This window comes from Babylonia areolata, chromosome 22 (assembly GCF_041734735.1).
Source record: "Babylonia areolata isolate BAREFJ2019XMU chromosome 22, ASM4173473v1, whole genome shotgun sequence".
In the NCBI taxonomy this organism is placed as follows: domain Eukaryota; kingdom Metazoa; phylum Mollusca; class Gastropoda; order Neogastropoda; family Buccinidae; genus Babylonia; species Babylonia areolata.
The window spans coordinates 15,099,533-15,124,534 of record NC_134897.1 but is presented as its reverse complement, the minus strand read 5'-3'; the positions used below and the strand labels follow the sequence as shown (position 1 = coordinate 15,124,534).

The window sequence follows — 25,002 nt, the reverse complement described above, 5'->3', positions numbered from 1 at the left end:
GAGAAGGAAATCGGGGAGGGGATTAGAGTGAAGAGAGGGGATTTGGAGTCAAGAGAAGGAATCTGAGTTGTGTGTGTCCCTGACAACACACCACAGACCACGCAGTGGCCTCCTGGGTGTCTCCCCCCACACACACCCCGAGTATCTCGGACAAGTCTTGCTCGAAATTCATCACAGAAGGGTATTTTACATGTGGTCTTTTTTGCCCATATCGTTTACTCTTTTGTTCCATGTTTGGGTGATGTGGGGTTGGCTGTGCATAGAGACACACAGGAAATGAGAAAGGGAGAGAGAGACAGGGACGGGGACAGAGAGAGACACACAGAGAGAGTGGGTGGGTGTTAGAGATTCAGATTCAGATTATTTATTCATTAATAGGCCTAGGCCCCTTATGAAGGGGTAAGTGACAATATAAGTAATAACAAACAAAATGAAAATATATAACCAACCATAATAAGTACACATATTACATAAGCGCTGCAATGAAGTACAGCATCTTAAGATGTCACGATATCCCGAAATTTAAATGCCTGGTGTAAAAACAGTGCCAGATTCCATATATCAGCATGTCTCGTGGATGACAATAATAATGAGAAAGGGAGAGAGAGACACACACACACACAGAGTGGGTGGGTGTTAGAGAGAGAGAGAGAGAGAGAGACATGGGGAGAGAAGGAAACGGAGGGGGGAAGAGAGTGGGAAAGTGAAGGAGGGAGAGAGAAGGAGAAAGAGGGAGAGAAAGGGAGGGAGGGAGAGGGGGGGAAGTTAAAGACAGAAGAGGAGAGAGAGAGAGAGAGCAGATGGGTTGACGGCAGACAACCGAAGAGGAGGAAGAAGAGGAGCAGTGTGAGGAAGCGTTGAAATCCATCCACCCCAGCATGAAGTGTGCAGTCCACGCGACAACTGGAACTGGGTGGAACGACTGTTGTGTTTTTATTTTTTATTTTTTTATCTCCTCCCACCCTGACCAAGACGTCCGACCTATTTATGGGCCTGCACTGTTGTGTGTGTGTGTGTGTGTGTGTGTGTGTGTGTGTGCGCGCGCGCGCGTGTGTGTGCGTGTGTGTGTGAGAGAGAAAAAAGAGTGAGAGAGAGGTATGGTTAGGCAGACACCTGCCCCTGTCTTGTTTCACACAGAAGTGTGTCCTGGTTCCACAGCTTGTAATCTACAGCCGCTGTGGAAATATGCTGTTGTGACGCCATTGCACATCACTGTGACGTCATTGCACGACACTGACTGTGACGTCAGTACACAGTTGCTGGGTATGACGTCATTACACACTGTTTTGATGTCATATATATATATATATATATATATATATATATATATCCGACTGTGGCGTCATCACGCACTGTTGCGGCACAAACGCACACTGTTTTTTGTTTTTTTGTTTGTTTTTGTTGTTGTTTTTTTTGTTGTTGTTTTTTTTTGGGGGGGGGGGGGGGGGGGGGGGGGGGGGGGAGCGTAAGTATACAGTATACAGTAAGTATACAATGATGACTGTGACGTCATTACAGGGCTAGACTTGCTGTGACGTCATGACACCCCCGTTTGGCCGCGACGTCATCAGACGGTGCTGACGCAGGTGCTGTGCCCGTTTCCCGCGGGACAGGGCACGGCGATGTAGTGCCTGGAGGACAGGGAGCGGCCGTTGGTCAGGCCGTTGAGGTCCCGTGAGGCCTGGCGGCAGGCCGCGGGGCAGACGATCTCCTTGAAGCGGGAGCGGAAGTGCCTGCCGGTGAGGCAGTAGATGAAGAAGTAGCAGGCCGAGTTGGACAGCGTCACCTCCTCCACCAGCTTGCGCACCGTGTAGTAGGTGAAGTGGCGGCGCCACACGGGGCCCCGCGGGTAAGGCGACTCGCCGAAGGGGAACTGTCGCTCCAGGGAGTAGACGAGGGTGGCGGGCAGCCAGGTGCAGATCAGGTAGAAGGACACGGACAGCAGCGTCACGGTGGACGCCTGGTTCCCGGAACCCCCACCACCACCACCACCACCCTCCCCTCCCACCACCACCCCACCCCCCACCACCCCAGCGGGGCCGCGCGCCGTCAGGTCTCGGATCTCGCGCAGCACCAGCACGTTGAAGACGAGCGCCGCCAGCGGGGCGAGGCCGAAGAGCGTCAGCTCGGTGACCCAGGTCCAGTAGTAGGGGAAGGGCGTGCGCTGCAGCGAGGGCCGGTGGTTGCAGCAGCGGAAGTCCGGGTCGTAGGTCCACAGGTAGCCCTGCACGCCGGACAGCGCCAGGCACGCCAGCACGAAGATCAAGGTGACGTGCAGAGCCCTGCGCACCGTGCAGCACCGCTCCTTGACGAAGGGGTGGCAGACGGCGATGTAGCGCTCCACCGTGAAGCCCAGCACGAGCAGCGGCGCCAGGTACTGGGGCAGGTAGTACAGGATGTAGAACACCTCGCACCACACGTAGCCGTCGAAGGTCTTGATGCCCCAGGCGTAGTTGAGCTCGATGAAGACGTGCAGCGTCAGGAACATGGTGTGGGACAGGGACAGCGACCCCAGGTAGATGGCGGAGGAGTTGTGGCGCCGGGTGCGGGCACCCAGCCAGATGTAGGCGCACAGCGGGTTGGCGGGCAGCCCGATCAGGTAGAAGATGGGCGTCACCAGCCGGTCCATGGCCACGGCCAGGGGGGCGTGCTCCTTGTAGAAGTCGATGATGGAGGACGCCGCTTCCGCCGTCACGTTAGTTTCGTCTGTCACGTTGGGGTCCATCTGGGGTCACAGCAAAACAGTTTGTGTGTGTGTGATGTGATTACGGTGATACATCATGCATAGTGTGTGATGTGATTATGGTGATACATCATGCATAGTGTGTGATGTGATTATGGTGATACGTAATGCATAGTGTGTGATGTGATTACGGTGATACATCATGCATAGTGTGTGATGTGATTATGGTGATACATCATGCATAGTGTGTGATGTGATTATGGTGATACATCATGCATAGTGTGTGATGTGATTATGGTGATACATAATGCATAGTGTGTGATGTCATTATGGTGATACACAATGCATAGTGTGTGATGTGATTATGGTGATACGTAATGCATAGTGTGTGATGTGATTATGGTGATACGTAATGCATAGTGTGTGATGTGATTATGGTGATACGTAATGCATAGTGTGTGATGTTATTATAGTGATCCGTGATGCATAGTGTGTGATGTGATTACGGTGATACGTAATGCATAGTGTGTGATGTGATTACGGTGATACACAATGCATAGCGTGTGATGTGATTATAGTGATACGTAATGCATAGTGTGTGATGTGATTATGGTGATACGTAATGCATAGTGTGTGATGTGATTATGGTGATACGTAATGCATAGTGTGTGATGTGATTATGGTGATACATAATGCATAGTGTGTGATGTGATTATGGTGATACGTAATGCATAGTGTGTGATGTGATTATGGTGATACGTAATGCATAGTGTGTGATGTGATTACGGTGATACATCATGCATAGTGTGTGATGTGATTACGGTGATGCATAATCCATAGTGCGTGATGTGATTACGGTGATACATAATGCATAGCATGTGATGTGATTATAGTGATACGTAATGCATAGTGTGTGATGTGATTATGGTGATACATAATGCATAGTGTGTGATGTGATTATGGTGATACATAATGCATAGTGTGTGATGTGATTATGGTGATACATAATGCATAATGCCCCCCCCCCCTCTCTCTCTCTCTCTCTTCCTATATTCACTTTATACGCTCTAGTCCAAAATCATCTTTTACGCAAGACTAAGTTATACGTGGCACTGATTCGTAGACTTAAAAAAAGCACTTGATTCTGTGAACAGAAACATTCTGTGGAGTACACTAAGAAAAAGCGTGGTGCATGGAAAGTTTTACATGTCCGTTAAAAGCATCTACGATTCTGTACTTGTATGTGTTCGTGACAAAGGTATTTGTTCCGACTTTTTTCAGTGTCCACGAGGGGTTAAACAAGGCTGTATGCTAAGCCCACAGCTGTTTTCCTTTTTTCATCAATAAATTGGCAGTAGAGTTATCAAAGAAGGGTAGACATGGAATACAAATGATACCTGGCGCAACAGAATTGTTCTTAATGCTATTTGCTGACGTTGTTGTTCTCTTGTCTGACACACCCATTGGGTTACAAAATCAATTAAATGCCCTTAAGCAAGAAACAGACAGACTACAATTAACAGTAAATCTTGATAAGACCAATATTATAGTCTTCCGCAAAGGAGGTCATCTTTCGAATCATGAAAAATGGTGCTATGGTGATAGAGAAATAAAAGTAACCAATTCAAATAAATATTTTGGAATATTATTCACAACTAAATTGAGTTTGACATCTGCGTGGGATGAAGCAAATAGAAAAGGGAAAACAGGTGTCATCCAAATTATAAAATCATTCAGGAAACTACGGTCGACTGATGCACAGCTTTTCTGGAAACTTTTCGACACACAAATTGAACCCGTCTTGAACTATAGAGCGGAAATATGGGGACTCATGACAAATAATCAAATGGAAAGAGTACATACTTTCGCAATGAAGCGCTTTCTTGGTGTCCTATTACATTCATCAGACACTATAATGTATAGCGAAACTGGCAGGTACCCATTGCATATTAAATCAATTGTAAAATGCATGAAATATTGGCTCAAACTTACTAGACTGCCAACATCACGATTATCTAGGCAAGCATACGAGATGCTGCTGCTGCAAGAGGAGAAGTGCTAACAGAACTGGGTATTCCACATCAAGAAAACACTAACGGAACATGGATTCGGTCTGGTCTGGATGTGCCAAGGAGTAGGGCACGAGAGCGGCTTTGTATCTGAATTTAAAGATAGACTTATAATTATGGCATGTTACAAACAAAACTGGCACGGAGAAATAGAGAGCAATGATAGGTATAAACGGTTCTATTCATTTAAATCAATTTTTCAAACGGAGAAATATATCAAGATCGTAACAAACAAGTGGCATAGAATCTGTTTTGCGAGGCTCAGATTGAGAGCACATGGACTGAATGCCAACAGAAGATGGTTCGATTCAGACGTAGCAACATCCCCTTGCCCAATGTGTGGCGAAAGTCCAGAAGATGAAAACCATTTCATATTTGACTGCAAAAGATACGAAGAATTGCGAAAAAAACTGTACCCTTTTCAATACAGCTCCACTGCAGAGAAAAGATTTATTCGGCATACTGATGACAGAAAATGAAGATATGATACTCTCACTAGCAAAATATGTATCCGAGGCAGTAAATATACGTAAAACGTCTACTATTGGTCCAAATACTCATTGATTAATTATAAACTTAGTATGGGTTCCATGAGGGGGGAAAAGGCATAGACAAAAGGAAGATTTGGATGGTCAATTTCGACAATGTATTTTTCTGATGTGTTATATGTTCTTTGTTATGTGTTCGAATTGATATGATGTGTGTCGCTGTCACATGCTTAGATAATTATTATTCGGATTATAATACGTATTTTGTTTCCTGTGTACTGTTCAAACCTGAGAGACGAACGACTGGGGGGAAGAAGGCACAGTACCCGCCTGCCACATGAACATTTTAAGCAAAATGACAAAATACCAAGGTGCGGCTTATCCCTTAGTAGTTTAGTTTGCTGTGGTTATGTTTTTTTCCTTTCTGTTACATTTTATTTATTTTGCACCATTTTTGTTCTGGACTGTACCTACTATGTCACTAGAGCTTTACAGCTGATGACAAACATTTCAGTGTTCAGTGTTCTCTCTCTCTTCCCCCCTCTCTCCCCTCTCCCCCTTTATCTCTCACTCTCTCTCTCTCCCTCTCTTTCTCTCTCTCCCCTCTCTCTTCCCCCCTCTCTCTCTCTTCCTGCCCTCTCCCTCCCTCTCACTCTCTCTCTCTCTACAACCTTGGAGACGTACGACTGAAAAAAAGACACAATAGCCCCCTGTCACATGTACGTTTAGCTAAAGACAAAGTGCCAAAGTGTCACAAATCTCTTATTAGTTTATGTTGTTTCAATTCAGTTTTTTTTCCGTTCTGTTCCATTTTATCTGTTTTGCACCATTTTGTTCCGATTAGTACCTACCATATTACTAGAGCTTTACAGCTGATGACATTAAACATTTCAGTGTTCAGTTCTTTCTCTCTCTCCTCTCTTCTCTCCCTCTCTTTACCCCCCTCTTCCCACTCTCTCCTTTCTCTCTCTTTCAGCCTCTCTTTCTTTCTCCCTCCTCTCCTCTCTCTGTCCTTCTCATCCCCCCTTCTCTCTCTCTGTCTCCTTCCCTCTCTCTCCCTCCTCTCTCTCCCCCCTCTCTCTCTCCCCCTCTCTCTCTCCCTCTCTCTCTTACCCCCCCTTCTCTCTCTCCCCCTCTCTCTCTCTGTCCCCCATCTCTCTCTCCCCCTCTCTCTCCCCTCTCTCCCTCTCTCTCTCCTCTCTCCCTCTCCCCCTCTCCCTCTCCCTCTCTGTCTCTCTCCCTCTCTTTCTCTCCCCCCTCTCTCTCTTTTAACCACACAACACACGGCCCCCATTCCTCACCATCTCTCACAACTCCCAGTCGTACACCTCACACAGCATTTAGAAAGTCAGTAATACCACTTTGACATCTTGGAATTTCATCCAAATGAGTTAAACCATGTAACACAAATACATATATTAAAACAACAACAACAACAACCCACAATTGTAACGCATGCGCGCACGTCCACATAGATATGTAGGCCCCTGTACCCCCTCCCACACACACTCACTGACTCGTTCATTCTGTGACGAACAAACAGATAGCAGCCATACGAGTCCAGGTGTGTCTCTGAAGGGATACGTGTAACACACACGCGCACGCGCGCGCGCACGCGCACACACACACACACACACACACACACACACACACACACACACACACACACACACACACACACACACACACACACACACACACACACACACACACACACACACACACACACACACACGCACACACACAACATCCGACCCCCCCACCCCCCCCCGCCCTCCGGCCCCCCTCTCTCGCATGATATCTAATCCCCCATTTTTACAGTCTTGCAACAGACTTGATGCAGCGGTGTAAAAAAAAACAAACAAACACAAACAACCCCCTCGCCCCCCCCCCAAAAAAACAACAACAAAAACAAACAAAAAAAACAACAACAAAAAAAACACACACAAAGCACGAAAGATGCTTGCTACTTCAGGAGCAGAGCAAAATCAGAAGTCAGCGAGTACTGTGGTTTCATGTCTGTGTTTTTAAGAGGGCTCTGACAACTCCCCCCCCCCCCCCCCACTAGCAGCAGTCTTTCCAGAACTCGGATGCTAGGCCTGTTACTCCCCTCCCCCCAACCCCAACCCCCCCCACCCCCCACTCCTCACCCTCACCCCACCCCCCTCAACCCCCCCACCCTCAGTGACGCGCACAGCAAAGTGCATGCATGACAGCATCAGGGATGGTGGGTATATTGCTGCTTGGTCCTTCTTTCCGATGTCGTTTTGTAGGACTTGAGGCGCGAGAAGTCTGAATCATAATGATCATCACTGTCTTGCCATTTCCTCTCCCTCCCCCTCTCCCTCACCTCCCCTCACCCCCTCCCCTGTGTGTGTGTGTGTGTGTGTGTGTGGATAATGGTTGTTTCACAAAGTTTGGATGGGCAAGTTACGTGCTTCGCTTTTCGAGGTTCTCTTTTATTTGTTTGTCTGTCTGTCTGTCGGTCGGTCTGTGTGTGCCTTAATTTTTGTTTTTTGTATTTTGTTATTGTTTTTTTTTTCTTTTCTGATTGTGTGTTTGTCCGTCTGTCTGTCTGCTTGTCTGTCTCTCGTCTCTGGCTGTCTCTAACACGCGCACTAACGCATGCTAGCACACGCACTCACGCGCACAGACACACGTACAAACACATTGACATAGATACACAGACACAGAGAGACACAGACACACACACACACACACACACACACACACACATACACAGACATGGACAGACACACACACACACACACACACACACACACACACACACACACACACACACATACACAGACATGGACACACACACACACACACACACATACACAGACATGGACACACACACACACACACACACACACACACACACACACACACACATACACAGACATGGACAGACACACACACACACACAGACATGGACACACACACACACACACACACACACACACACACACACACACACAGAGGGGCCAGTCAGAAAGACCAGAACGGTGCACACACGCAGACAGCAGACAGAGTAAGTGCCATGCTAACTGATAAAGAAGACAGAATGAACACTGAGAAACCGGGCCACCAACCACGAAATAAAAAAAAAAATAAAAAAATAGACAGAAAGACATCCTGATGTCAATGCAGGTCCGAAGAAGAGGGGGAAAAGAACAGAGAGAGAGAGAGTGAGAGAGAGAGAGATGGAGCGGGATAGGGGAGAAATAAGGAAAGAAAGAAACGCATTAACGTACTTTGGAACCTTTACTTCTTCTTTTTTTTTATAATTCAGAAAGTCGACTTTTCAGAAATTCGTGTTATTCCTGTCCCATTTCATCAAAAATAATAAATAAATAGATAAAACAAATCGGCAAAAAAAGGAGAGAAAATAGAATAAAATACAGGGACTACTGAATCAATGGGTGAATGGGTTTCGACTGTCTGATACATCGGAATGTCTTCCGGCTTCTTCATTGATTTTACCTTTTGCTGCCTTCAATGATGGCTACTTTTCCCATATGCGCACTCACACACACACACACACACACACACACACACACACACACACACACACACACACACACACACACACACACAAGCACACACACACACACACACACACACACATACACACACGCACGCACGCACGTTCGCATACACATACTCTCCACCCCTTCTGCAAACACATTATTGCTGTTGTATTCAAGAAATAGAGTGAGAGGGTGTGGGGGTGGAGGGGGGCATAATTATTAATACCATGACCCACACTCTCCTCACCTCTCGTTCTCTCTCTGGCTTTCTTTGTGAGACAGAGATGACCACTATCACCATCATTCCACTCTCTCTCTCTCTCTCTCTCTCTCTCTCTCTGTCTCTCTCTCTCTCTCTCCATCTCTCTCTCTGGCTTTCTTTGTGAGACAGAGATGACCAATATCACCATCATTCCACTCTCTCTCTCTCTCTCTCTCTCTCTCTGTCTCTCTCTCTCTCTGGCTTTCTTTGTGAGACAGAGATGACCAATATCACCGTCATTCCACTCTCTCTCTCTCTCTCTGTCTCTCCATCTCTCTCTCTGGCTTTCTTTGTGAGACAGAGATGACCAATATCACCGTCATTCCACTCTCTCTCTCTCTCTCTCTCCATCTCTCTCTCTCTCTCTCTCTCTGTGGCTGTGGCTGTCTCAGTGTCTGTTACATGCGTGAATATTTATTATATAATTTATCTGTACTTTGTTTTCTGTGTACTGTTCATTTACGAACGACTGAAAAAAGGCACATTACCCCCCCCCCCCCCCCCCCCCCCCTGTCACATGTACTTTAATTAAGCTAATGACAAAGTGTCAAAATGTCGCACATCTCTTATTAGTTTATGTTGTTTCAATTCTGTTTCTTTTTTTTCCTTTCTGTTCCACTTTAATCTATTTTGCACAGTTTTGTTCTGATTAGTACCTACTATATCACCAGAGCTTTTCAGATAATGACATTAAACATTTCAGTGTGTCAGTCAGTGTCTCTGTGTCTTTCTGTCTGTCTGTGTTTGTCTGTTCCCCCCCCCCTTCTTTCTCCCCCTCTCTCCTCTGTCTCTGTCTGTCTTTGTCTGTCTCTGTCTGTCTCTGTCTGTCTGTCTCTGTCTCTGTGCCTGCCTATCTGTCTGTGGGGTGCAGGGTGTGCGGTTAGGGAGGAGGAGGAGGAGGATGGGGGTGACACAAAGTACTGAGAGAAAGGAGTGGAGAGATGAGGAACGGGAAGGGAACGGGAGGGGGGGGGGGGAGATGAGTAGAGTACCTGTGTCTTGTCTTTCTGTCTGTCTCCCTCACTTTCTGTCTCTCTCATCTGTCTCTGTTTCTCTCTGTTTCTCTGTCTCTGTCTCTCTCTGTCTCTCTCTCTCTCTGTCTCTCTCTCTCTCTCTCTCCTAAACGGCTTTTTGGTGTTTTGAGGTCAATATTCCATCGGAGATTTGGCAGCTGCGTCGTACGACGACAATCCTCCGTGGGCGAGTTTTCCTCCCTCCCCTACTACCACCCTCCCTCCTTACTCACCTCCCCCACCCCCTCCCAAGCCCCCACCCTCACCCCCATTCCCTTTCCACCATCTCTCCGCTCTCCCTTTTCTCAGTCTCCCCCTCCTCTCTACCCCCTCCCCCTTTCTCCACCCCACTGACTAGTTTGTGTGTGTGTGTGTGTGTGTGTGTGAAGGGGAGTGGGGTGTGGGGTGTGTGTCTCTCATTACCAGGCCCACATGTTCGCCACTCAGGGACAGACGGGAGACTTTGGGTTCGATTTCTGGTTCCTTCACTTCGTTCGTACATGTTCTGACCAGACCGCACCTCTTCGTCAGACATCATGTCTCTCCGTCTTGCTTCCTATCTCTGTCTCTCCTTCTGTCTGTCTCCGTCTCTTTCTCTTCCTCCTCCTCCTCTCTGTCTCTTCCTATCTCTGTCTCTCCTTCTGTCATCTCTGTCTTGCTTCCTATCTCTGTCTCTCCTGTCTGTCTGTCTCTTCCTATCTCTGTCTCTCCTTCTGTCATCTCTGTCTCTTCCTATCTCTGTCTCTCATTCTGTCATCTCTGCCTATCCTGTCTCTGTCTCTCCTTCTGTCTGTCTCTGTCTCTTCCTATCTCTGTCTCTCCTTCTGTCATCTCTGTCTCTTCCTATCTCTGTCTCTCCTTCTGTCATCTCTGTCTCTTCCTATCTCTGTCTCTCCTTCTGTCATCTCTGTCTCTTCCTATCTCTGTCTCTCCTTCTGTCATCTCTGTCTCTTCCTATCTCTGTCTCTCCTTCTGTCATCTCTGTCTCTTCCTATCTCTGTCTCTCCTTCTGTCAGTCTCTGTCTCTTCCTATCTCTGTCTCTCCTTCTGTCATCTCTGTCTCTTCCTATCTCTGTCTTTTCTTCCGTCTGTCGCTGTCTCTTCCTATCTCTGTCTCCCCTTCTGTCATCTCTGTCTCTTCCTCCTCCTCCTCTCTGTCTCTTCTTCTCTCTGTTTCTGTCTCATGTCGCACGGTTTCTTTGAGACAAAGATTGTCAGTACGATACATGAATCCCCCCCCCCCTCATATATATATATATATATATATATATATATCCATTCATCTATTTCTATCTCTGTCTGTCTGTCTGTCTCTCTCTGTGTTTTCTCTGTTTGTCTGTTCTCTCTGTCTGTCTATCTTTGTGTTTTCTCTGTCTGTCTGTCTCTCTCTGTCCTCTCTGTCCGTCTGTCTGTCTCTCCCTGTGTTTTCTCTACCTGTCTGCCTGTCTCTCTCTCTGTTCTCTCTGTCTGTCTGTCTGTCTCTGTGTTTTCTATGTCTGTCTGTCTGTCTGTCTCTCTCTTCTCTCAGTCTGTCTGTCTGTCTCCTCCCAGTGTTTTCTCTGTCTGTCTGTCTGTCACTATTTTCCCATCACATCCTTGAGCATGGTTCAGGAGCGCTGTGTGTGAGGGAGGGAGGTGCCATCCCACTTTCTCCTCACCATTTCACGCTTATGCCTCACACACTTTTACCACAACGCCTGTGATCGCCAGAAAGCGTGGCAAGGGAAACGACCACACTTTTCGCCAGCTGGCAATTGAGACAAAAGCAAGGAGGGCGCCACACACACGAATGCACACATAAATACAAAGAAGCAGACCGATAGACAGAGAAGTTAACAGAGTTTTCAACACATACCGGCTCCAAATGAATGAGTGAAAGTGGGAAATGAAGCACAACAGAGGAACAGTCAGTCAACTAAGTATGCAAAGAATCTTTATATGAAGACAGAGAACCAGCTGATGAATTTATTTTTACTGAAAATGAAGCACGACAGGCCAACAGAGTCAGTCAACAAAGTAGAATGAAGCACAGCACAGCAACAGTCAGTCAACAAAGTAAAATGAAGCACAACAGTCAGTCAACAAAGTAAAATGAAGCACAACAGTCAGTCAACAAAGTAAAATGAAGCACAAGAGTCAGTCAACAAAGTAACATGAAGCACAACACAGCAACAGTCAGTCAACAAAGTAAAATGAAGCACAACAGTCAGTCAACAAAGTAACATGAAGCACAACACAGCAACAGTCAGTCAACAAAGTAAAATGAAGCACAACAGTCAGTCAACAAAGTAAAATGAAGCACAACAGTCAGTCAACAAAGTAACATGAAGCACAACAGTCAGTCAACAAAGTAAAATGAAGCACAACAGTCAGTCAACAAAGTAAAATGAAGCACAACAGTCAGTCAACAAAGTAAAATGAAGCACAACAGAGCAACAGTCAGTCAACAAAGTAAACTGAAGCACAACAGTCAGTCAACAAAGTAACATGAAGCACAACAGAGCAACAGTCAGTCAACAAAGTAACATGAAGCACAACAGTCAGTCAACAAAGTAAAATGAAGCACAAGAGTCAGTCAACAAAGTAACATGAAGCACAACAGTCAGTCAACAAAGTAACATGAAGCACAACACAGCAACAGTCAGTCAACAAAGTAACATGAAGCACAACAGTCAGTCAACAAAGTAACATGAAGCACAACAGTCAGTCAACAAAGTAACATGAAGCACAACAGTCAGTCAACAAAGTAACATGAAGCACAACAGAGCAACAGTCAGTCAACAAAGTAACATGAAGCACAAGAGTCAGTCAACAAAGTAACATGAAGCACAAGAGTCAGTCAACAAAGTAACATGAAGCACAACACAGCAACAGTCAGTCAACAAAGTAACATGAAGCACAACAGTCAGTCAACAAAGTAACATGAAGCACAACAGTCAGTCAACAAAGTAACATGAAGCACAACAGTCAGTCAACAAAGTAACATGAAGCACAACACAGCAACAGTCAGTCAACAAAGTAACATGAAGCACAACAGTCAGTCAACAAAGTAACATGAAGCACAACAGTCAGTCAACAAAGTAAATTGAAGCACAACACAGCAACAATCAGCCAACACAGTGAAATGAGGCACAACAATCAGTCAACAAAGTAACAACACAGCAACAGAGTCAGTCAATAAAGTAACATGAAGCACAACAGTCAGTCAACAAAGTGACATGAAGCACAACAGTCAGTCAACAAAGTAAACTGAAGCACAACACAGCAACAGAGTCAGTCAACAAATCAGTCAAGACCTGTCCAGAGACAGGACCACAGGTCACCTTGAAGAGAGCCTTCAGCAGTCAGGGTGAGGACAGTGACACTTCACGGCACCCCGGGTACTCGGGATACCCAGCTACACACCCGGCCCGTCCCTGCTCCTGTTGGCCCCTGGCTTGGCCTGCAGCACAGTTCACAATCACTGTCAGTCCACTAGAAGTCATTGAAAACAGCATAAGTGGAGTGATGGCCTAGAGGTAACGCGTTCGCCTAGGAAGCGAGAGAATCTGAGCGCGCTGGTTCGAATCATGGCTCAGCCACCGATATTTTCTCCCCCCTCCACTAGACTTTGAGTGGTGGTCTGGACGCTAGTCATTCGAATGAGACGATAAACCGAGGTCCCGTGTGCAGCATGCACTTAGCGCACGTAAAAGAACCAACGGCAACAAAAGGGTTGTTCCGGGCAAAATTCTGTCGGAAAATCCACTTCGATAGGAAAAACAAATAAAACTGTAATCAGGAAAAAATACGAAAAAAAAAGGGTGGCGTTTTAGTGTAGCGACGCGCTCTACCCAGGGAGAGCAGTCCGAATTTCACACAGAGAAAATTGTTGTGATAAAAAGAGAAATCCAAAATCCAAATACATATAGAAATAACAAACGTTGCAAGCATGCGCTGGGGGGGGGGGGGGGGGGGGGGGGGGGGGGGGGGGGGGTTGTGAGGGGGGGGGGGGGAGGGGGAAGACACACCTAATCCTGACTTATGTTCTGAGCCTGGAATTAATCATACAATAAGCATTAAGTGTCTGTGAGAAAAGAAAAGAAAAAAAGAAAAAGAAACGAAAAACACAGCAAAAAACAGTGACTTCTTTTAAGATCTGGAACAAGAACAAACTAGACCATTACAAAACAACCGAACAAACTTTAACATAGCCATAACATTAAAAAAAACAAAAACACAAAACAAAACCGGTGACTTCTTTTAAATCTGGAATAAACTAAACAAAACAACGGAACAAACATTACCATAACCAGCACTGCTAAGAAAAGAAAAAAAAGAAAAGTAAAAAAAAGACACCAGTCTTGTCGTTTTATCTGGTACAGATGAGTTGAACACTGAGTTGAACAAGGTGTACATCTGCTGTGTTGAAGAAGAATGTGACTTTGCTCACACCGCAAACAAAGCCGCGTGCACTACGCGCAGTGGGTCAAGTGGAACAGGTAAACATGACTTTGTCCTGCGCTTTGCACTCTGCTAGACAGCCGACAATGTCACCTGGGGTTGTGTAGAAACACGAACAGTTCGCGATTTGTCACTGTTCCCCCCCCTTTGCATTCTGAAAGGAGAATGGATCTGCATAGCGAGTCGTAAACTTTCTGGTTCTTTCTTGGCGTCCAAATCATATCTAGGTTGAAGTGTTGTTTTTGAGCTTCTATGGTCAAAGAAAAGGAGAAAGTGGGTTTTGTATAATGTACAGGTTTAGTTAGGTCACAGTGTGTGTGTGTGTGTGTGTGTGTGTGTGTGTGATACAGAGGGACAGTGTTTGAATTACCACCTGTTGTATCAAGGAGGGTACGTGGGGCGCAGTGACTGGTGACACACGTGGGCTTCACCTTGTCAGGATCTGGCCGTCTGCGTTCGCGCACGGTACCGCACTCACTCACACACACACACACACACACACACTCTCTCTCTCTCTCTCTCTCTCTCTCTCACGCGTGCTCTCTCGCGCCGTGATGCGCGTGCATGTTATGTGTGCACTGATTGTATAGGGGGAGTCGTGTGTGACGTATCATGATGAAAGTTTTCGAAAGAATTTCGATTTCGACAACAAACTTTGTCGTGTGTGTGTGTGTGTGTGTGTGTGTGTGTGTGCGCGCATCGGCAGAGATATCAAAACTGCTCTCCGAAATTGTGTTTGTTGTTGTTGTTGTCACTGTTGTTGTTGTTGTTGTTGTCACAGCCGTTCTTCGCGTTCTTTTGCTCTCTTCTTTGTGTTCCTGTTCCTGCTGTTGTTGTTGTTTCTCTTCTTCTTCTTCTTCCTCCTCCTCCTCCTTCTCCTCCGCCTCCTCTTCCTCCTTCTTCTTCCTCCTCCTTCTCCTTTTTCTTCTTCTTCTCCTTCTTTTTCTTCTTCTCCTTCTTTTTCTACTTCCTCCTCCTCCTTCTCCTTTTTCTTCTTCCTCCTCCTCCTTTTTCTTCTTCTTCTTCTCTCTTCTTTTTCTACTTCTTCCTCCTCCTCCTTCTTCTTCTTCTTCTTCTCCTTCTTCTCTTTTTCTTCTTTTTCTTTTCTTCTTTTCTCTGCTTCTTCACGTGGTGTGTGTTTGTGTGTGTTGAATGTGTGGGCGTGAATGTGTACCTATGTCTTTGTTGCTTGTTTTATAATTTTTTGTGTGTGTGTGTGTGGGGGTGTGTGTGTGTGTGTGTGTGTGTGTGTGTGTTGTGTGTGTGTGTGTGTGTGTAAATACCTATGTACATATAATGTACCAATTGTTCCAGTTTTTCATCGCTTTGTTACCTTTAATAGACTATTCAAGTTCCTATTCTTATTCGTCGTTCTTATTATTTTATTTTATTTCAGTTTATTTCTTTTTCTTTTTCTTCTTCTTCTTCTTCTCCTTCTTTTTCTTCTTCTTCCTCCTCCTCCTCCTTCTTCTTTTTCTTCTTCTACTTCTTCTTCTTCTTCTCCTTTTTCTTCTTCTTCTTCTTCTCCTTCTTCTTTTTCTTCTTCTACTTCTTCTTCTTCTCCTTTTTCTTCTTCTTCTTCTTCTCCTTCTTTTTCTTCTTCTTCCTCCTCCTCCTCCTTCTTCTCTTTCTTCTTCTTCTTCTATCTCCTCCTCCTCCTCCTGCTTCTTCTTCTTCTTCCGCTCCTCCTCATCCTCCTTCTTCTTCTTCTTTTTGCCCTTCATTTTCGCCGTCTTCTTCTCGTATGACTGATGTTTGTATTTGTATTTTATTTCTTTTTATCACAACAGATTTCTCTGTGTGAAATCCGGTATTCGATATGAACATTGAAGGCTGTGTTTACGGAGCTGCCTACATAGGTACCTTCATGTTGCGATCAGTTCCAACACGTAGGATAACAGTCTGATGGACAGTGTGCTGATGGTGGTGGTGATGGTGTGAAAGATAGTGGTGGACTGATGATGTTTGTAATCAAAGACACAGAATGGAGAGGGAGGATACCCCCAATCTACGTGGCTTTTGTTGGTGATAACCTACTTCTGGGGCCATACGACGAAGCGGTGTGGGCCACAGTAAAATAAAAAAACAAACAAAACAAAAAACAAAAACAAAAACAAACTAGGAGCACGACAGTATGGTAACAGCGGTGAACGTTAATTGTCACCCACTCTCTCGTGTTTTCCTTTTCCTCGTAAATACTTCGGAGTTGACATTCATCGCTTTTTGACATGGCCACGATCCCATAGAACGCACGGGCTGACAACGAGTGGGGATGTTTTTTGGGTTTGTTCTTTGTGTGTGTGTGTGTGACTTTGAAAACTCTTGAGGCCACCCCCACAGCCCACCAGTGGTACAGTCATTGATTGTGTGTATGTGTGTGTGTGTGGGGGGTGACATTGAAGGTGTGGGGGGGAGGGACGGAGGGAGAGAGACAGAGACAGACAGACAGACAGAGATAGAGATAGAGACAGAGACAGAGACGAAGTCGGGTGTGTGTGTGTGTGTGTGTGTGTGTGTGTTTTAATGTCAGGCCTCTAGTCCACAATATGAAAGCGACAGACAGACAGACAGGCAAACAGGCAGGCAGACAGGCAGGCAGGCAGACAGACAGAGTTATGAATATGTAAGTCTTCACTTTGTATAGTTGTTGGTTTGGCTTTTTTGTTGTTGTTTTTCCCCATTCTGATTCTGAACACACGTAGAAAAAAGTTTCCTGACTCAGAACCCAAAGTTGTGAAGTGACATGCCTTATTCCACAGTTTCAACCCCCGCCCCCTCCTCATCACACCTGGCACAGGAAAGTCTTGGATCGGTGCACTGACATCACAGCTGTATTCAAGTTGTCTGTGGAAGTGTGTGTGCCTTGCATAAGCGGCGTGGAGTGATGGCCTAGAGGTAACGCGTCCGCCTAGGAAGCAAGAGAATCTGAGCGCGCTGGTTCGAATCACGGCTCAGCCGCCAATATTTTCTTCCCCTCCACTAGACTTTGAGTGGTGGTCTGGACGCTAGTCATTCGGATGAGACGATAAACCGAGATCCTGCGTGCAGCATGCAGTAAAAGAACCCACGGCAACAAAAGGGTTGTTCCTGGCAAAATTCTGTCGAAAAATCCACTTCAGTAGGAAAAACAAATGAAACTGCAACGCATGAAAAATTTTTTAAAAAAGGGTGGCGCTGTAGTGTAGCAATGCGCTCTCCCTGGGGAGAGGATCCCAAATTTCACACAGAGAAATCTGTTGTGGCAAAAGAGAGAAATACAGATACTGAAGGGGGGCCGTAGGGTGTAAATCATGGTGACAGTGTTATTGGACCATCTGTCAGCTTCTCAAACACCTTGAGAGTCAAGGGCAGTGGTCATATATTTCACAGAATAAACATACTGATCTAAAGAGGTCAGCTGGAATAAACCATAACTAAATGTTAAGTAAATGTTTGAGGAAAAAAAAGGTGAGCTTATTTAGTCTGGTATAAATCAATCAATGAATATATGAAAGAAAGAAAGGATGAATGAATCAATTATGTAGCCAGAACAAAAATTGTATCGCGTATTCATGTTAGGATACCGTCTGAAAAGAAACAATGAAAATGACGTTATTCCGGTTGTTTATTTATTCATTTCTCTCTCTCTCTCTGTGTATATATACATACATACATACATGTATACACACACACACACACACACACACACACACACACACACACACACACACACACACACACACACACACACACATATATATATATATATACACATAATTGTGTGTGTGTGTGTGTGTGTGTGTGTGTGTGTGTGTGTGTGTGTGTGTGTGTGTTAGTAGCTTACAATTATACGTAAATGTCTCTTCAGATTTGAAATGTTCCTTTATGAATTCCACATGTCTTTTGACTGAAGAACTATAATGGTTGTTGTCGTTTCAATGTGTGTTTTTTGCTTGTTTGCTCTCTCTCTCTCTCTCTCTCTCTCTCTCTCTCTCTCTCACACACACACACACACACACACACACACACACACACACACACACCGAGAGACAGACAGGCTGACAGAGGAAAATAAAGACGAGGAACTGCTAAGCAGAAGGAGAACAAAATAAGACTAAAGTCACGAACTAAAAAAAAAATGCATTACATACAGTGTTCAGTGCGGATCATTCTATCGTGCCTACCACCAGACAACAATTATATAGACCCACCCACAGTGTCCTTCATGCAGACACTCTGCAACACAATGTTTAAAGGTGTGAAGTCTTCTTCGTCATGTTGACGTTTGGGTCATTGTTCATGATAGAAACAAGACGATGTTTAAAGGTGTGAAGTCTTCTTCCTCATGTTGACGTTTGGGTCATTGTTCATGATAGAAACAAGACGATGTTTAAAGGTGTGAAGTCTTCTTCCTCATGTTGACGTTTGGGTCATTGTTCATGATAGAAACAAGACGATGTTTAAAGGTTTGAAGTCTTCTTCCTCATGTTGACGTTTGGGTCATTGTTCATGATAGAAACAAGACGATGTTTAAAGGTGTGAAGTCTTCTTCCTCATGTTGACGTTTGGGTCATTGTTCATGATAGAAACAAGACGATGTTTAAAGGTGTGAAGTCTTCTTCGTCATGTTGACGTTTGGGTCATTGTTCATGATAGAAACAAGACGGTGTTTAAAGGTGTGAAGTCTTCTTCGTCATGTTGACGTTTGGGTCATTGTTCATGATAGAAACAAGACGGTGTTTAAAGGTGTTAATTCGTCTTTGTCATGCTGACGTTTGGGTCATTGTTCATGATAGAAACAAGACGGTGTTTAAAGGTGTGAAGTCGTCTTTGTCATGTTGACGTTTGGGTCATTGTTCACGATAGAAACAAGACGATGTTTAAAGGTGTTAATTCGTCTTTGTCATGCTGACGTTTGGGTCATTGTTCACAATAGAAACAAAATGATGTTTAAAGGTGCTAAGTCGTCTTTGTCATGTTGACGTTTGGGTCATTGTTCATGATAGAAACAAGACTGTGTTTAAAGGTGTGAAGTCATCTTTGTCATGTTGACGTTTGGGTCATTGTTCACGATAGAAACAAGACGATGTTTAAAGGTGTTAATTCGTCTTCGTCTTGTTGACGTGTGGGTCATTGTTCATGAAAGAAACAACACAGTGTTTTAAAGTGTGAAGTCGTCTTCGTCTTGTTAACGTCTGGATCCTTGTTTACGATAGAAACAAGACGATGTTTAAATGTGTTAAATCGTCTTCATGTTGATTTTTGGGTCATTGTTCATAAAAAAACAACACAGTGTTTCAAGGCGTGAAGTCGTCTTCGTCTTGTTAACGTCTGGATGCTTGTTCACGATAAAAACAAGACGAAGGTGTAAAGTCGTCTCTGCCATGTTGACGTTTGGGTCATTGTTCACGATAGAAACAAGATGATGTTTAAAGGTGTTAAGTTGTCTTTGTCATGTTGACGTTTGGGTTATTGTTCACGATAGAAACAAGACGATGTTTAAAGGTGTTAAGTTGTCTTTGTCATGTTGACGTTTGGGTTATTGTTCACGATAGAAACAAGATGATGTTTAAAGGTGTTAAGTCGTCTTCGTCTTGTTGACGTTTGGGTCATTGTTCATGAAAGAAACAACACAGTGTTTTAAAGTGTGAAGTCGTCTTCGTCTTGCTAACGTTTGGATCCTTGTTCACGATTGAAACAAGACGATATTTAAAGGTGTTATGTCGTCTTTGTTGACGTTTGGGTCATTGTTCACGATTGAAACAAGACGATATTTAAAGGTGTTATGTCGTCTTTGTCATGTTGACGTTTGGGTCATTGTTCACGATAGAAACAAGACGATATTTAAAGGTGTTATGTCGTCTTTGTCATGTTGACGTTTGGGTCATTGTTCACGATAGAAACAAGACGATGTTTAAAGGTGTTAAGTCGTCTTTGTCATGTTGACGTTTGGGTCATTGTTCACGATAGAAACAACATAGTGTTTTAAAGTGTGAAGTCGTCTTCGTCTTGTGACGTCTGGATGCTTGTTCACGATAGAAACAAGTCGATGCTTACTGGAGTGATGGCCCAGAGGTAACGCGTCTGCCTAGGAAGCGAGAGAATATGAGCGCGCTGGTTCGAATCACGGCTCAGCCGCCGATATTTTCTCCCCCTCCATAAGACTTTGAGTGGTGGTCTGGATGCTAGTCATTCGGATGAGACGATAAAAAAAAAGTGGTTTAAAAATTTGTGTAAATCAATGATGTATGATGGGAAGAAAGATGAATAGAGCCAAGTATTAGAGAAACAAAAATTAAATATACGTATCATTTAGATCCGCTAAAAATAAGCTTCATTTTATGACGTTGTTGCCATTTTATTAGGTTCATCTTCTCTCTTAAACTCCCAAACTTTTTATATTTTTAGCCAACACAACAGACAAACGTATTCAAGATAAATGTAATTTAAAGTTTCCGGTTAAAACCCCCCGTGAAGGTTACAATATACTAAAGTCTCTTCAGTTTGAAAGTTCCTTATGAAATTCAAGGGGCTTTTGATAAGCGATCGGTTTCGCTTGAAAGGGGTATTTCTAGTAGAATCTCTCTTTCTCTCACTAAACTTCAATACACATCAACCAACACGCCCTCACACGCAAACACACACAACAAGGGCCCACACAACAAAAGAGAGAGGGAAGGCTGACGGGGAAATTATAAGGATAACCTGGAAGCTTTACAAAATAACTAAGTTTCATCTTTAAAAATTCGGTTTTCATTTTCAAAGGACACACGTGCCTCCCCCAAAAACATTCCAGACCCCACATGTAACTTCTGCAGCCACTTGAAAACTAATGTTTAAAGGTTGAAGGGGCTGGCATTTTGACGTTTGGTTTGTTTATGAAGAAACAAGCGGGGTTTTAAATGTTAAGTTCGTGGGTGGGGGGTGCGTGCGTGGGTGGTTGGTTTGTTGACGATGCATAATATTTTATGGTGTTAGGTTGTCTTTGCATGTTGCGTTGGTTTTGTTAGATGAAGATGAAGTTTAAAGGTGTAAGAGGTCGTCTGTTGACGTTTGGGTCATGAGAGGAAGAGAACAACGATAGGATAAAAGCGTGAAAAAAAAATATCGCTAGCTAACTTGATCCTTTTTCACGATTGAAACAAGAACATATTTAATTATGTCTTTGTCAGGCCTTGGACATGGCTCATGAAACAAGACATATTAAATGTCCTGTGTGCAGCATGCACTTAGCGCACGTAAAAGAACCCACGGCAACAAAAAGGGTTGTTCCTGGCAAAATTCTGTAGAAAAATTCACTTCGACAGGAAAAACAAATAAAACTGCACGCAGGAAAAAATACAATAACAAGAGAGGCAAGGCCTTCAAGACTCACTTGTGATACACTTTAAAAAAAAATCTAATCGTTAAAATGCGTTCTGTATTTGTTATTATAAAGCTTTGTGTTAAAAAAAAAGAAAAAAAGAAAAAAGAAGTCCTAACCAGATTCGAATTAAGTCCCCTAGCATTAATTACAGAGTAATTTCCCTTTTTTACTATATGCACCAAAACGTTTGCAAAATAAATAAAACTTCCATGCTTAGCAAAAGAAGTTCCTGTTTGAACAAAAAATGATAATAATGACTGCCCTTGTTGTTGGGTCAGAATATCAGATCAGAGTGCCAAGTTTAGAGAATACAAAAAATATAAATATAACAGTAAATGCAGTTTGCATATAATTAGGCTTCATTTTTGTGTGTGCCCATCCCAGAGGTGCAATATTGTTTTAAACAAGATGACTAGAAAGAACTGAATTTTTCCTATTTTTATGCCTAATTTGGTGTCAACTGACAAAGTATTTGCAGAGAAAATGTCAATGTTAAAGTTACCACAGACACACACACACACACACACACACACACACACACACACAACCGAACACCGGGTTAAAACATAGACTCACTTTGTTTACACAAGTGAGTCAAAAAGGGTGGCGATGTAGTGTAGCGACGCGCTCTCCCTGGGAAGAGCAGCCGGAATTTCACACAGAGAAATATGTTGTGATAAAAAGAAATACAAATACAAATACAGGCGTGAAGTCGTCTTGGTCTTGTTAACGTCTGGAAGCAACACAACAGGGGAGGAGGGGGTGCTAAAGGAAAGTTGGGAGGATGGGGGAGGGGTGGAGGGTGAAGGGGGTTGATATGGATAACCTTGAAGTTTCTTTCTTCTTCTTCTTTCTGTTTTTCTTTCTTTCTTTCTTTTTCGGTTTGTTATTTTGCAAAGATGGACACAGACAAGTGTTGTGCCCACACTGCCCCCAGCTCGTGATAAATGTAAAGGTCAGGTGTCTGACACCTTTGATATTATTGTTTTTCTTCAAGTGGTGGCTAGGTTTTTGCATATGTCTGCTTGTGTGTGTGTGTGTGTGTGTGTGTGTGTGTGTGTGTGAGGGGGGTGGGGTGGGGGGTGCGTGCGTGGGGTGTGTGTGTGTGTGTGAGGGGGGTGTCTATAATATTTATGTGCGTGCGGTCGTGCGTGCGTGCGTGCGTGTGTGTGTGTGTGTAAGTGTGTGTGTGTGTGTGTGAGTGTAAGAGAGAGAGAGAGAGAGAGAGAGAGAGAGAGAGAGAGAGAGAGCCATGCACGAAGGACACAGAGAGAGACGGAGATAAAAAAAATATACAGAGAGACAGACAGAACACTGAACACTGAACACTGAACACTTTAATGTCAATAGCTTTACAGCCCTAATGACATGGGGGTTCATAATACAAATAACAACATGCATCAATAGTAATAATATTGATGAAAACCAAAACCAAAACGAAATCAATCAATCTGTGCAACAAAGTGCAGTTCGACCATCCATTCAAAGTAATGGCAGAGACAGACAGACAGACAGAGAGAGACAGACAGACAGACAGAGAGAAAGAGGCACAGAGAGAGACATAGAGAGAGAAAGCAGAGAAATAAATCAGCTGATGATACTGTAATCAGCAATCAAGAAAATTCAGCTCTTTGTCCCCATGGAGTGTCAACATTAGCAAACATATGACTTTGTTACGTTTTATAAGGCACAGAAAATCCAGTGATAAGATGTCGTTTGGTGGATTAACAAGTAAAGGGAAAAAACGCTCGACGGTCATTCTGTCAAAAAAAGAAATCGATGAACAAAATATCAGAACAGAACACGTCACGTAACGACCTTTCGCTTCTTTATGAAATGTTCGAACTCCCCCCCCCCCCTCCTCCCCACCTACCATCTTCACCCCCCCGTTTCCTTTGCTCGTCCCCCCCCCCTGTCCCCTCTCCCCTGCCCCCCACCCCACCCCCCACCCACCACCCTCACCCTTCTCCTTCACTTCCAAAACACGGGTACGTCTGAGATTGACATTTGGATTGTTTTCACTCTTTTTCTGTTCGCGTGGATTTGTGTTTGTCTCTGTCTGTCTGTCTGTCTGTCTGTCTGTCTGTCTGTCTGTCTGTCTCTCTCTCTCTTCTTCTTCTTCTTCGTATCTCAGTGTTTGTACAGTGTACTAACTACTTCTTCTTCTGCGTTCGTGGGCTGCAACTCCTACGTTCACTCGTATGTGCACGAGTGGGCTTTTACGTGTATGACCGTTTTTACCCCGCCGTGAAGGCAGCCATACTCTGCTGGGTGTATTCTTGTTTCCATAACCCACCGAACGCTGACATGGATTAAAGGATCTCTAACGTGCGTAGCTGATCTTCTGCGTGCGTGTACACACGAAGGGGGTTCAGTCACTAGCAGGTCTGCACATATGTTAACCTGGGAGATGGAAAACAAAACAAAACAACAACAAAAAACAACCCTCCACCCATTACCCACCAGGCGCCGTTACCGAGATTCAAACCCGGGACCCTCAGATTGAAAGTCCTACACTTTAACCACTCGGCTATTGTGTTACGTAACTTGAAGTGGCTTTCAGTTTTTAGGGAGCACGAGGTGAGAGGTGAAAGAAAGAAAGGAAAGACAGACAGACTGCTGGGGGAAAAAAAAACATAGAAAGGAAGGGGACAGGGAAGATGGTCAAAGCAACCAGTGGAATTGAAAGGGGGAGGAGGAGGAGGGGGAGGAGGGAAGGGATGGCGAGGGAGGAACAGATACAGGCAAAAGCATGTACAGACAGACAGAGACACACACGTGTACAGACAAATAGAGACACACACGTGTACAGACAGACAGAGAAAGACACGTGTACAGACAGATACATGCACAACCGTGTGCACACAGACAGATACACACACACGTGTACAAACCGATATACAGACACACACGTGTACAAACCGATATACAGCCACACACGTGTACAGATAGATACATACACAACCGTGTGCAGACAGATACATACACAACCGTGTGCGTATCACCTACACCTGTATGGGAACTTCAAAGAGCGCAGTTTGATATCGATCATACTGTTCTGACCACAGATGACAACATAAATTTACTTACATCGCATGTACGAATCCATTTGGAAGAGAAATACCTTAATCATCTAAAGATACGAGTATTTACAGACGGCTCT

At 44.4% G+C, this 25,002-nt stretch overlaps 1 protein-coding gene across 3 annotated transcripts in view; it reads right to left on the bottom strand.

Annotated features, from left to right (window-relative positions):
- Positions 1 to 1,486: 1,486 nt before the first annotated feature.
- LOC143297267 (galanin receptor 2a-like) overlaps positions 1,487 to 25,002 on the bottom strand; it is a 131,537-nt gene continuing 108,021 nt past the window's right edge. For all 3 annotated transcript variants that reach the window (XM_076609515.1, XM_076609514.1, XM_076609513.1), the window contains exons 2-3: positions 13,375 to 13,493; positions 1,487 to 2,725 (exon numbers count right to left, since the gene is read on the bottom strand). In XM_076609515.1, coding sequence (XP_076465630.1) covers positions 1,568 to 2,725 — 1,158 coding nt within the window. In that variant the 5' untranslated portion in view covers positions 13,375 to 13,493 and the 3' untranslated portion in view covers positions 1,487 to 1,567. The remainder of the gene's footprint in view (positions 2,726 to 13,374; positions 13,494 to 25,002) is intronic.